This window comes from Hippichthys cyanospilos, chromosome 3 (assembly GCF_059441005.1).
Source record: "Hippichthys cyanospilos isolate Australia breed blue-spotted pipefish chromosome 3, RoL_Hcya_1.0, whole genome shotgun sequence".
Taxonomy (NCBI): domain Eukaryota; kingdom Metazoa; phylum Chordata; class Actinopteri; order Syngnathiformes; family Syngnathidae; genus Hippichthys; species Hippichthys cyanospilos.
Window position 1 is genome coordinate 28,698,389 of NC_142371.1, and position 14,071 is coordinate 28,712,459.

The 14,071-nt window shown below is 38.1% G+C and overlaps 1 protein-coding gene across 1 annotated transcript; it reads left to right on the forward strand.

Moving 5' to 3' along the window:
• The first annotated feature begins 4,449 nt into the window (after positions 1–4,449).
• LOC148426713 (uncharacterized) lies at positions 4,450–12,734 on the forward strand. Its single transcript, XM_088410849.1, has 5 exons — positions 4,450–4,626; positions 7,943–8,120; positions 9,706–9,843; positions 9,927–10,266; positions 11,514–12,734. Exons 2-5 carry the CDS (start codon positions 7,948–7,950, stop codon positions 11,757–11,759), a joined length of 897 nt encoding a protein of 298 aa, XP_088266975.1. The 5' UTR covers positions 4,450–4,626; positions 7,943–7,947; the 3' UTR covers positions 11,760–12,734.
• The last annotated feature ends 1,337 nt before the right edge of the window (positions 12,735–14,071 follow it).

Here is a 14,071-nt window from a genome sequence, read left to right on the forward strand (position 1 = left end):
AAAAAGTTACTCATTCAACTATTTCGCGGGTGTTCATATAACCCAAAATGTCCTAAGTGACCGTTAATTCATCCGAACCCACCATTGTGGGTGTTTTATTTTATTTTATCCCAAAATGTGTGTCAGTATGCTTTTAATGATCAATATATGTTATTAACGACTTTTAAAAAAATGAAATAATGTTAATCCCTCCAAATTGTTATTTATTTATTTATTTATTTATTTGCCGCCCGGAGGTTTTGATTTGCTATCAAGTCCGTCAGTCAGAGACATAAATCAGCCAAAAGAGGGCAGCAGATTGAAGGAGCTGGGACGGGGATCCGGTGCATCGTCCGACTTATTCGGCCTTCTCGTGTCGAGTTTCCATGTCCCCCGTCGCGAATGTGTGGGTCTTCTCCACATTCCAAAAACATGCATGGTGGGTATGTTAGGAGGTTTTCACTGCAAGTCTTAATGTTCAATTCCAACTTATTTTCTTTTTTTTGTGGAATCCGACTTTTTCGTGAGGTCATTCATATTCCCAAATAAATGAGACCTTATATGACTTGTGTGTGAACACCAAATGGGGGACGTCGTGACGTCACAAGCAGCGGGCGCACTTAACGTTCGTGTTTACGGAGGGGAGAATGGCTGTCATTCTGGAGACACAATATTTTTTAAATGTTACATTTAAGGTTGAAAGAATGGAAAAAAGTGCAGTATTTGGCCATCACATCAACTCTCTTCTCTCACTCTTTGTGCCCTGCAATTGGCTGACAACCAGTTCAGGGTGTCCGCCCATCCACTGCCCGAAGATATCCGGGTTAGGTACCAGCAAGCCAGCGACCATCGGGAGGATAAGTGGCTATAGAAAAAGGTTGGATGGTTATTATAACGAGATGGTGTTTTTTTTTTTTTCCTTATACCTGCTTTGGCGCCCCCTGGATTCTCTGGCACTCTGAACATCTGCCTATTCCACCTAATAGACCCTGAAGTCGCGTTTGTGGGATGGCTATAAAATATGTACCAAAGTTTAGGGTCATGGCTGAGCTGGAGCCTATCTTAGCTGGCCTTGGGCAAAGGCAGTGTACACTCTGGACCAGTCACCAGAAAATTGCAGGATGTCTACTTTAGAGATAAACAAGCATTTATACTCCAATTCATACATAATTTACAATACATTTACAATGCTTAACTGTTCTAACATCTGTGTTTTTGGAATGTGGGAGGAATCTCTCACAGAACATGAAAACTCCACACAGGAAGGCCAAAGCCGTAATTCGATTGCAGAACCTTGTAACTGAGAAGCAAACATGCTAAGCACTCCTGCCAAATAGTGCAAAATATGTAAAGAAAAAAAAAAAACATAATTTGGTGTACAATGTTAACTTTTAAACACCTTTTTTGACCATTGAAATATACATTTCACCTTTATAATTTTTTCTTTAAGCAGTGCTTAAATCTATTGTTAATATCTAACTAATGATGTAATGTACTACGTTATTGATCGGTTAATGATTGACGTACAGGAATCTGTGATTGTAGGATTGTGTCATGACAATGAGTATTTATGTACATGGCGTCGTCCTTCAAAATACTGACTCACATTGTTATGGCTGGATGTCTGCGGTCTAAAGAACACCGGGCGTGTAAAAGGGAGCTGCATAAAACAGCTTTGAGATAAGCAAAAGGCCCTGAAAAAGAAACACACAGTGTCAAACCAGTGTAGTGCATTGCTCAACAAAATGACAAATTCAAAGCCTGTTGAAATTATTCACTGATTAAACCATTTCTCAACCATTTAAGATTGATCAGTTTTCAACATTCATCCTCTCACCAGTTTATTTCAAAATGTGTGTTAGGGGAGTTTTTGGAAAATTATAAGAAGAAAAAAAATCCTCCATTCTGTTCATTAAATCAACTATATTTATATGGCACTTAAAGCCATTGCTGCATGCATCGGTGTAAATCAGTGATGCAACAACAAGGTGAAAACAGTAAGGTAACACAAATCAAACAAAAAAAAAATATTAAATAAATAACTAATAAACTATTTAATACATGTTAGAATAATTCTATTAAATACGTTTGCCTGAGGAAAATGCACACTTTATTTGCTCATCATATTCATAGTTATTAGTAAGTAAGTATTAGTAAGTAATAGTAATTAGTGTTATTATTTTTGGCATATTTTTTTTAAATAAAATAATACCACAAAATGTATCCAACATTTATTTTACAACTCTACTACTTGAAGTCCTTCTAGAAAATAAAATCTATGCATCATACTCTACATAAATCTTGACCCTCGAATCTTGACAGTCCAACATGGCTGACATTATGCCTCTATAGTTCATTTGCATTAGAAACATCTCCATTGATGCCCCTGTCCCTCTTCGAGCAAATTAAAGAAGTGACAGTTTTCTATCACCTTAAAAATATTGCCGCATTTGCCCATCCATCTTTCTCTGCAGATGAAACCCTTAACCATGCCTTTATATCATCTCACATTGATTACTGTAAAAGCATCCTTTACGCCGGCAGACCCGCAAATCTCCTGAGCAAACTTTAATACGTACAAAACTCTGCCGCTTGTCTCCTCATCCATAGATGACTCCCATTGATCACATCACCCCTGTCCTCTACCCCTGCTGCCCTTCGTTCCTCTAACAATAATCTCCTGACCTTTCTGAGGACGAGATATCGTACTTGGGGGGGACAAAGCATTCGCTGCTACTGTGCCCTCTTAAATGTCATCTGTGACATTGTTTAAAATGTATTCACTTGCGAGGACACATTTAAATCACATCTATTCAACACTTTATTTTAAATCTCTAGTAACTACATCAATGGGAACGGATGCATCATCACTTAAATACCTGAACACTACATAAGCTGCAACCACTTTTATTTATTCTGGAGTACATACAGTATAGTATACTACTACTACATAGTACTACTTTAATCCTGGATTTAAACAATGAACTGCTTTTAAAATATATAAAATATATAAATATGCTTTTGTGCGTATATATATATATATATATATATATATATATATATATATATATATATATATATATATATATATGTCACTTCCGTACTATGTCAAAGGCGCAGTTTGCCATGACGTCGACTCGCAGTCTGTTCTGGAAGGTCAAGCCAGTGAGCAAGACGCACAATGACAATGGTGGGAATTCAAAGGCCCCGTCCTCATTGAAAGCAGTCTTGTGTGACGCACATAAGCCACCACGAATGTGAGTGCAACGTTTCACACCGCAACTAACAAAGTTTGCTCGTCACTAATCTGCTGATTAAAAGAGGCCTTTCCTTGTTGCAAGTCCCAAACACATTGATGCGTTATTTTGCCAAACTTCTATTATATAGATTGAACAACGAAAGGAATAGTGTTGTCATGTCTTTTTTTCTTCTTTCCCTCACAGGCGGCGACTATCCTTGTTCTAATGCACATGACTTAATTGCGCTGAGAGGAACATATGCAGTATTCATAAAGAACAAAGCAAATGGTCCATAATCAACTAAACTTCAGCATGTTCACAAAATAAAACAATACAGGATCAAATACAAAACAATGTATTCAAACTCCAAATTAATTCTCAAGTACATTACTCACATACATGGAAATTAATAAAAAATACTGTCTGTACTAAATAAATATGCAACTGTGACTGATAATGCTCCCGCTATGCTCACAGTGGCATGTTTCATGCTTTGCCCATGTTCTCAATTTAGCTGCTCACTACAAGAAGTACACAAGAGTATAGCAGTTGTCCCCACGCTATGTTTATGGGACAAAGCATGTTCCTTACAAATCAAAGCGCAAAATGTGTAAAAAAAACAAACAAACAAAAAACACTTTTGTCTCCCAGCAGTCTGATCTACGTAGTATGATAATTCTTTGCACATCTATTATATATTGAGGCAGAATTCATTTTTGATTGAATCCCATCCTATTGTTTTGAGTTGAAAATCATTTTGAATCGAAAATCGATTCTAAATCGAATCGGACCTAAAAATCAGAATCGAATAGAATTTTTAAAAAGCATTTAGTCAAAATGAAATACGTGAAAGGCATTGTTAATTTTGTTTTTGTCAATTCGTATCCAACCAGGAAAAGCTAACATTTTAGCTAGCAGAGCTGTAGCCAACACAAACTTCACACAATAAAGCTGAGCAAGCTGTCCCACCCTGTTATTGCTTGGTGTTCCTAAAAGCCCATTTGAGATCGGAGAAGAGCAGCGTACACTTTTCTTCTTTAAATGATTGGCGGATGCACGCAAGGTTCAGGAGAATACCGCCATGCTTATTTGGAAATCGCCAAGGTTTTGAGAGGCAGTTTGCCCTTATATGGTGTGGTGGGGGCGCGGCTAGTCGCGTCGGACTCGTCAGGGCGCGCTCATGACTGCTGAGTTACAGGAAGTGAGTCACACAACTGACTGTAATGTTGCGTGTTGCTTGCAGCAGCCAGCAAGCCGGACGACCACAGCCAAGAGAGAACGAGGAAGCAACATGTGCTGATCACAGTAAGTCTATACCGGACAACAGAGAAAAAGAGGACCAGCCCGTGATCGCGGTGAGACGAGTCGACTGGATACTCACTGAAAATACACTTTCAAGTACTCGACGGTGAGTTGATTTAAAGTCCGCGTGCTTTTTTTTTTTTCTTTCTTTCTGTTATTTTCGGTTAACGGCTCATCTTAGAGTTGGCGTCATTTCAGCCACATCTACAATATGGAACATGCGCAGAAAATATTACTAAGTTAAACCATTGATTTTAAAGTATACATTATTGTCTTATCAGTGTTAGACTTCGGCGTCGTTTGCAGTTGTCAATTAATTTCATATAGCCACCCACTTGATTTTCCACTGAGGGGGTTTCCACACCGCCGCCAACGTCAAATGTAGCATTTCGCTTTTCATCGAAACAAATCTCTGTACATATTAATAGTGTTAAAAGTTTTTGATTAGCGCGCTTCTCGCGAAGTCCATCCGAGCACGGCCACGTGTTGCCCCTGCTGTTTTATTTGTTTGCTCTTCTTTGTGGGTCGCGATGATGCCAAAACAAGTTTGTTGGGTTTCATCCGAGCTTAAATAACAATAAAACAGTCAAGTATCAAATTCACCTACAATATAACAATCACGTGTCAAATTCACCAGCCGCACTTGCCATCAGAAATTGGTGATTGGGTATTATAAATATAAGGTGGACTGATTATAACGATTTAAGAGAAAAAAACGACATGATTTCAAGTAGCATGTCTCCATGTTTTTAAATAAAAGAAAGCTTTTTTGTGTGATTCCAATGTTATCTGCAATTCATGTGGCCACTGGTTGGTAAACAGTGTCATTTTTGACCAGGAAACATTATTAGGTCAACCACTGATTGAATCAAACACATGAACATTATAAGCCAAATTAATCAGATCCTGCCTTGTAAAAACATTAGCAATAATCATTTAAAGAGAGTTAGTTGCAGACCTACACATCTGGTGGCAATATGTTTGTTGCTTTTAAAAAACAAAACAAAATATTATACATACACATATATTTTTGTCTTTTATATATTATACATACACATTTAGCATATTATATTAGCAAGCCAATACTTGCTGTTTGTGATGCAGCCAAATACAACCTGCTATGAGCTCATAGCCTTTCCAGACGAAATGCTCAGTCAGCCACATTTTATCTGCTTTCAGTTCCATAAACACAACTTCAGGATAAAGCCAAGTACAAGGTTGCATTTATCTGTGCCTTGAGAAGCTAGAAAGAGAAACAGTGGCAAGATGAAAAGCCAGGCGTCAGAATGGGCTTACAGTCTTATACCACTGGTAGAGAAACTGGAAGTACAAGAGCCAAGTTGTGTACGTGCAGATGTGTTTTGACCATTCAAACACAACTGAGAGCGCATGTTGACCTATCCATCCACCCTCCCATTTTCTATGCAAACCGTCATCAGGTTTGTGGGTGAGTTGGAGCCTATACCAGCTGACTGGGTAAGAGGCAGGGTACACCCTGAACTGGCATTCAGCCAATCACATGGCACATATAGATAACCATTCAGACTCACTCTCGCATTTAAGGACAATGTATAGTCTTCATTAAACCTAACGCAAAAGAACATGCAGACACAACATAGCATGGTTGGACTCTGGATGCAAAACCTCAACCTCAGAAGTATGAGGCGAATGTGCTTACTACTTGTTCACCATGTCACATTGGTCTCCCAGTTTATGTAATTAAGTACACAGAACTTAACTCTTCCAGCCCTTTTTTTTTTTAAAAAAAAAGTGAACTTGCCAGCCAAGTTAGAGCATTCTGACAAGCCCAAGTTGCTGCCCCCTCAAAAAAAAAAAATCTACATTTATTTCCATGAAGAAAAAAACTTAACGTCAAGTGACGTCGATGACGCTTGTTGATGGTCAGTGTTAATTGTTAGAAACTTCAAGGTAATGCTACTATTGATTGATTTTAAATGACGACTAATCGATTATCGAATTAATTGATAACCTTTTTCATAACCGATTAACAGTTTTGAGACCTAGTTTAATTTAAAATTGTCCAAACCCTCTTAATGTCAGTTTCTCACTAGAAAGTATTCTATTTCTGTAGTCCTCCTTGTAAGCAAACATATTTGTGCTGAATAAGCCCATTTTCCAAATATGTTGTGGAACAAACCAGTAACCGAATTTTAGTTTACTTATTTTATCTTACTGTCAATTTGAAATAATAATTTTTTAAATAGAGTTGTAATTAAATTTTATCCGGTAATCAACAATTAAAATAATCCTTATGTGCATCCCGAAACACCGTTTCTCAAATGTATCTGTGTTCATCACATTTTTCTCGATGCCATTGCTGACACCCTTTTGCAGTTGCAAAAGCTCATTAAATCAAAAGTACAATTAGTGGTAATGCAACCAATCAGCTCATTTCCACAGATGTGTACGTGATTGGCATATGTCAAAGTGTTGATTTCATTGCCGATCACAAAAAAAAGTATCACTTTTAGCTGCACCCCGCAGCCAAGTGGAAGCTGACAAATTCTGTCAATCTCATGAGACCTAACACCTTTTTCTCTTGTGCTGCTACAATGACTAAAAAACAAGTTTTGACTTCAAAGACATTTGAGTTTGGAGGTTGCTTTTGTAGTTTCTTTTCAAAAGTCAGCACAAAATGGACGTATTTGAGGTGTACTGCCCCAATAACTTTTGACTTCAAAGTAAAACTTTGTATATACACCACATGGGCAGTTGATTCAGCCAGTTTGGCAGCCCAGCTGGAGTTGCCTTGGCCGTATATTCATCGACGTGCTCCTTTTTCCCCGGTCAGCCTGACACACGGACACATTATCTGAAGATAAACAAGCGGCTCAATGTGCAGGTCACTTGTGAGCTTGTCTGCACTGCTGTTTGACTTCATTCCAGCTTCGTTTTGCCAGCTGCGTCTGTAAGATTTCCAGTTGTTTTTTTTTTGGATTAGTATACTTTTAAAGGCCATTGCAACATTACATCATGGAACATATGTGCATCAAAATGAGTGCTTGGATTAAGTTGCTAACTCTTGAGTTTTAATTTATATTTGCATCGGGATCATTTAATTCGACCCAATTGTAAATTTAAAGCAGAGTAATAATCATCGTTCAGGTAACAAGAATCTGAGAATGTTAAGTAAAACCAAACACAACTGTTTGTTAAATATGTAGAATAAAAACATGGAGAATGGACAAATGTGCAACAATGTTGCATATCGCCGATTAAAGCAGCAGTTGCACCACACACACACACACACACACACACACACACACACACACACAAAAAAAACCCCACAAAGAATCTTGTACATGCAGTCTGTCAGTAGACTGCTTGTAAACACGCACTCATAAAAACCAGTTATGTGTATTGTTGACAAGTGCAAGTTCTTTCTAATTTTGTCTACACAGGCAGCATGAAAAGAGAGGTGAAAGCCGGAGTCAACTTTTTCAAACGGCTTGCGATAGCGCGTGGCAAGCTGGACGAAGCCAAAGCGCAATTGTTTGCCGAGAAACTACAGCAGCTCTTGTGCGACAAGTATGACGGCCACTGGTACCCGGATTGCCCGAGCAAAGGCCAGGCTTTCAGGTGAATAGGCACTCTCACTGCAACAGTTACATTTATTTCAGCAATTTTGAAAATATAACTGTAATCGGAAATTTACATACCGTTTAATTAACTCTGACTTATTCTGTCATATTACACATGAGGGAAGATTACTGTTGTTCTGTTTACATGCTTGGTCAATTGGGCTGTACATTCTGTTCTTATTTTGTTGTTAGCATACTGTCAATTCTTCAATGAAAATAAAACTCGGCAATTCTTGTTTGTACCACCTTTTAGCGATGCTGCTATGACATCTCACTTCACGTTTCATTCATCTAGCACTTCCATAATTCAAATAAATAAATAAATACATTAAAGAGAACTTTACAATAAATAATAAGGAAGCGCATTCTGTCACAACGTGGTGTGGTAGTTAACTAATACTGAGACATTTAATTTATCAAAGAGGATCTTGTTCCAGAACCGACCTAATAGGTGAGAATCTGGTGAGAAGCCAACTTTAAAAATGGGTCAACTAAAAATACTCGCCTCGAAGCTTCGCCGGAACCATGTTTGCGCCGCCGTTTTCTACGCAGATCTTTCCTGCAGGCGTATGCCATTTTGCAATGGTGGCAAGGGACAAACACCTTCCCAAAAACTGGTCAACATAAGTTGGGGATCATTTCCTTTAAAAAAAAAAAAAAAAGTGACAAAAATAATGTTAATTCATTGCATAGTGGAATATGAAATGGTGCTCGCTTGTGCTGTAAGGGTAATCGTGATTGCTCATCGTTAGCATAGGCAAATTTTGTTGGTGTCTAAAAACTCGTGTAGAAATATGAATGAATGAATGATTGAAAAACCCTTACCCAGTGGTTCTCAACCAGGGTCGATCGACCCCTAAGGGTTTGGTGGAGCCTCCACTGGGAAGGCCAAGACACACCCGACTCATCGTATCAATTTGTGACTGGCTGCAGATAATCGCGTTACATTGCTTGCTAATCAGTGCAGTTCATGTTGTGTAGCAGAATAAAAAAACAAAAACAAAAAAAACATACAAATATCTTGAATCTGAAACATAAATCCCTAAAGAAGGGTTCGGTGAATGCCCATAGGAAACTAGTGTGGTTCCGTACCTACAAAAAGTTAAGAACCACTTTTCTAACCCTCCAAACACCTTGTAGTTTGCATTAGTTTAAAGATATTGTCTCTTGTTATGAAAGAAAATTCAGGATACGAAGGGTGAAAATGGTTGATGTATAATAATACGTAATGTAATTCCAATTTGTATTTGTTACATTTATCATTTATATTTTAAAGGGTTTAGGAGCATTTTTTTTTTTTTTTTTTAGATGGGCGGCTTGGAACGGATTAGGCTATTAATATTATTATATATTATGTAAAGCATCTGTACTTAATGGAAAAACTCACCTTACCAAATGACTTCCGGAAGAACTTAATTTTGTAAGTACAGGTACCACTGCACTTCAAAAAAATAATCTATATTTAGAAAACAGTGAGGTCGCCTATGATGAATCAGCAGATCAATGTAATACTTACAAGAATAGGTATGTCTGTTAGGGGTTCTAAAAGGGAGCTGTTATTTATTTATTGATTGATTTTGCAGATGCATCCGGATAAATAACGGAACACCTAATGATGAAGTGCTCGTGAAGGCCTGTAAGGAGAGTGAGCTCACCCCCAGTGATCTCTGTCTTCCCCCAGAAGTTACCGTGTGGATCGACCCGCTGGAGGTGTGCGTGAGGTGAGTCACTGTCTAGGAGTTTGAGCGTGTAGTCATCTAGCCATTCATTATGCGATGAATCAACATTTCATCATCTTTCACAGATCCAGGGAGAATAGCTATCCATTCTCAATAGCATGTTTCAAAGATGAGGAAGAGCATGAGGATGGAAGTGTAAAAAAAGGGGAGGAGGATTCTCCTGCGGACTCCACAAACCAAGACACGTCCGACTATCACTCTGCTACATCTTCTGATTGTGGTTCGGCTGTGTCCAGCGACACAGAAGAGGAGGCAAAGGACGGAGAGATAGAAGACAAGCTAGAAAAAAAGGCACCAGTGAAAAAACAACAAGTGGCAGATGACACTTTCAAGATAATAAAGGTTCCCAGAATTCGGAAACGTCACGGAGTTGGATCACATAGAGTCAGATACAGCAGAAACTTGGTAAGCTATGTTTTTTTTTTTGGTGGGTGGTATATATTTGTCTCCAACCTTTTAATGTTTGAGAAAAAATTGCTTGGTTCACACAATGTTTGGTTCACATATTGTACAGTATTCTAATCCATTTTAACCACGCACCGATATACAATGCACAAGTATAACTTTGGTCTGGGCTTAAACGGGTGAATTGCATTTCGGGTCATTTCAACTGAGAAACATTACCTAGGTTTACAAATGTTTTTAAAAGACGTTTCCTCACCATCTTACCAAGTGACGTCACAGGTCAAGACCCAAAGCAAGCCCAAATATCCGTTCTACTGGGTAAATTAGTTCAATCTGCCGGGTTTTGCAAAATAGCTGACCAAGACAAAGGCAAGTATGAAATTGTCTGAAGTAGGGCCCAGCAAGCCAGACTGTAATATGGAAATTAAATGACGTGTCACACAAGCTGGCAGCAGTCAACCATCCATAATAGACTTGTTTTCATACAATTTATCAACCAAGTATGATATCATGTAAGTAAAAGCTGAGAAGCTTAACAACAAGGTAAACAAATTTGTCCATTTTTTTTGTCCATAATTTCTATATTTATGTACTATCACATTTCATAACATACCTGTTCAAATTGTGTATTTCTGAATATGCACATCATAAATTACCTAGAAATTATGCACTTAAATCAATGGCAAATAGTGTTTGTTTTCGCTTGACGCATTCTTCCAAAGTATGGTTTCTCTGCGACGCTGTAGTATGCGCGCTGCATTCATGTAACACCAGTAAACGGCCTCTCTCAATAATCTGGCGGAAAAAAAGGACATTTTCAAACCTTTTTCGTCAGCCCACTAACAATTTAATCTAGTTCTCATCAGACAAAAACGTACTCGATTTTCGCCACATTTTAGTCTTTACAGGGCTATGGTGACGTCGTCAGTTTTGCCTGACGAAAACACAGTTATTGATGGTCTTCACATTTAAAATTCTCAACCAGGGGGTGGAACACATGGTTGATGTTTTATCAGGCTTAGTCAACAGGTGCGTGAAAAAAATCAGGATTGGTTAACTCTGATTTTTTTCCCAGTCAGAGCTAGTAAATGGACAAGGCAGTATTTATACATGCAATGGCTTTAGCATTGGACTTACAGTAAATGGGATATGCGTATGATTTAGACTGATTGGTAGTCTTAAATAGCAGATACGTACGAAAGGACATTACCAACGTATTAATGACTTGATTTTCTTCCGATGTTCAGGTTCCAGCAAACCTCCAATATTTCTGCCAACCTGTACCAGTCTGGTCCCATTGCATGGCTGGCGCCCCGATGTTTGTCACCACAGTTATGGCCCCTCCCCCGCCGCCCCCACCCCATCATCTACTTGTGCGCTACATCTTGCCACAGGCTTCCCAACATTTCGTTGTTCCTCGGGCCCCGCTACACTCATGGGAACCTGCGAATGATGAAACTGCCAGGCGGCGCTCCTCAGATCAGCCGGTTTAGCAAAACACAAGCCAGAAGAAGAACTTTTCCACAACAGTAATGTTGAAAGTTATTCCTCGCACATAATGTGTCTTTTGTGTCAAATGTTTGATTCTATATTCTGAGTTACTTATCCTCAGCTGAAGTTTTGCTGAAATGTGGTTAATCTACTGCTTTATTGGTGGGACCTATCCAATCTGCACAGGCACTTGGGTGCTTGAATAAGCTCAGGGATTGTCTGCAATACACTTTATGCCAGATAATTGCCATTTTCAGGTATTTTTCCATGTTCTGCAAATGCCATGATGTAGTGGTCCACTGTACACACACACACACATACACGCACATAATTTTTCATCTTTGTAAAATGTGATTTTAGTGTTTTTTAAGCTATTTACGTCTATTTTGAGAAGAAAAATATTTTCACTCGACTGCCTGTAAATAATACAAATACTGGATATAACAGACTAATTTTCACCTTTAACAGGTTTCTTTGATCACTGTTGGAGATAACTCAAAACGCACCAACATTGTAAATTGTTTAGATTTTACTAACAGGAGTTGCTGTATGTTGCTTTTAGAGCCCGGTTTAGGTTTTCAGTCTGTTGATGTGGGAAACCAGAGCTGCTGCTTTTATTTATATATATATATATATATATATATATATATATATATATATATATATATATTAGAATACTGTGCATGTTGGGTTTTTCATCTGCTGTCATTTCTCAATATTAATTACTTTTAATTACTTAGTCAATTTTCAGACAGCGTACATTTATTTCTAATTAATTTAGCTATGACATGGTACCATGCTTTCTGGCTTGAATATAAATGGGTGCCCACTGATTCTTACATTCTGTTATTTAATTTTTTTATTGCTATTTAATTACTATGCAGTTGCAAAATGTTTTAATTTAGTTTTGCATTGTTTTACTTGCACCATTTATCTATTTGATATTTCTCAAGGAATAAACTGACGCCAAACTCGTGGTATTTTTGTCTTTTTGTCTATATACATGCTTGGAATGCGTCATACTAAGAAGTGTCCCGTTGTCTAAATACGAACAAATCAATTAAAATCGGAGTTTGTGTATAGCAGCATGACGTGCAGTTCGCCGTTTTGCAAAACGGGATTAGACGTGAAGGAAAAGACCACCAGGGGGCCCTCAAGAGTGATTAAAAGTAAACGAGTTCTTAAGGAAGCTTTTGCACATTTGCAGCTACTGTACTTTGAAGACGTTATTCACTTTTATCCGTTTATTTGGACCGGTTTGTGTTATTAACTGAATGTAATTGTTGCACATATTGTCCTGGCACTTAGTTTTTTGGACAATACCGTTACAGTAACTAAACCAAACTACACATGCCTAGTGTAAACGCGTAGTGTTTTTTTTTTTTTGTTTGTTTGTTTTTTAAAGTGAGCCCAGATTATGCTAATCATCACATGGAATGTTCAAACTCTGCTCTTCTCGAAACGAATTGCTAATACTAAGTTCATATGAGTTGAAGTATATGAATGATCACCAACTTAATTAAAATAGCAAGAACTGCATCAGCTAAAGTAATCGATTACTTAAGTGTTTTCTTTTATTGAGCACCAACCATTTTTTAGACCGTGGATTGAATGTCTGAACTCTTGAAAAACGTAAGAATATGTCTTGATTTGAATGAGTTAAGACTCCTCATAAATAAGCACCTGCTCAGGGCTGCCACTAGGGGCCACCCAATGTTTTTTTTGTTTGTTTTTTAAATATGGTTGCGGCAGGACAAAGTATATATTCAGGTACCGCGCTGTCCAGTTATATCACAATTAGAATTGACTCGACATTTAATGTAGTTTTGTTTGTGTTGTTGCTTGCATGTTGTTAACTTCTCCGTGCTGTACATTTTATTATTTGTATACTGGTATATGATATAATTTGTTGTTGCACTTCATTGTTACTTTTGCTGTAGCATTTATTTCTTTTTAAATCCGCCAATATGATAAATATAATTCCTCAAGAGAAATCAAAATTTATTTTACAATCTCCTTTGTGGTTTGGGCTATAGTGATGCAATTTTTGCCTCACTTTGACTCTGTGTGTGAACAGAACATTCCTTGAAGTTGGGCATTCTTAAACCCATCCCGGCCTGGTTGCAAACACACGCCGCGTGAATCGTGCGTAGCGCAGCATATGCTGCACACGCACACATGCAAATAAGATAAGATAAAAGGTAGGCTAGGGACTGGCTGGCATGCAGCGGTGTGCGCAAACAGCAACAGTGCCGCGCCTCTCTTTTTCTAAAGGGAGTTAAGTTGACTTCCACAATTCGCGGCTTCCATGAAC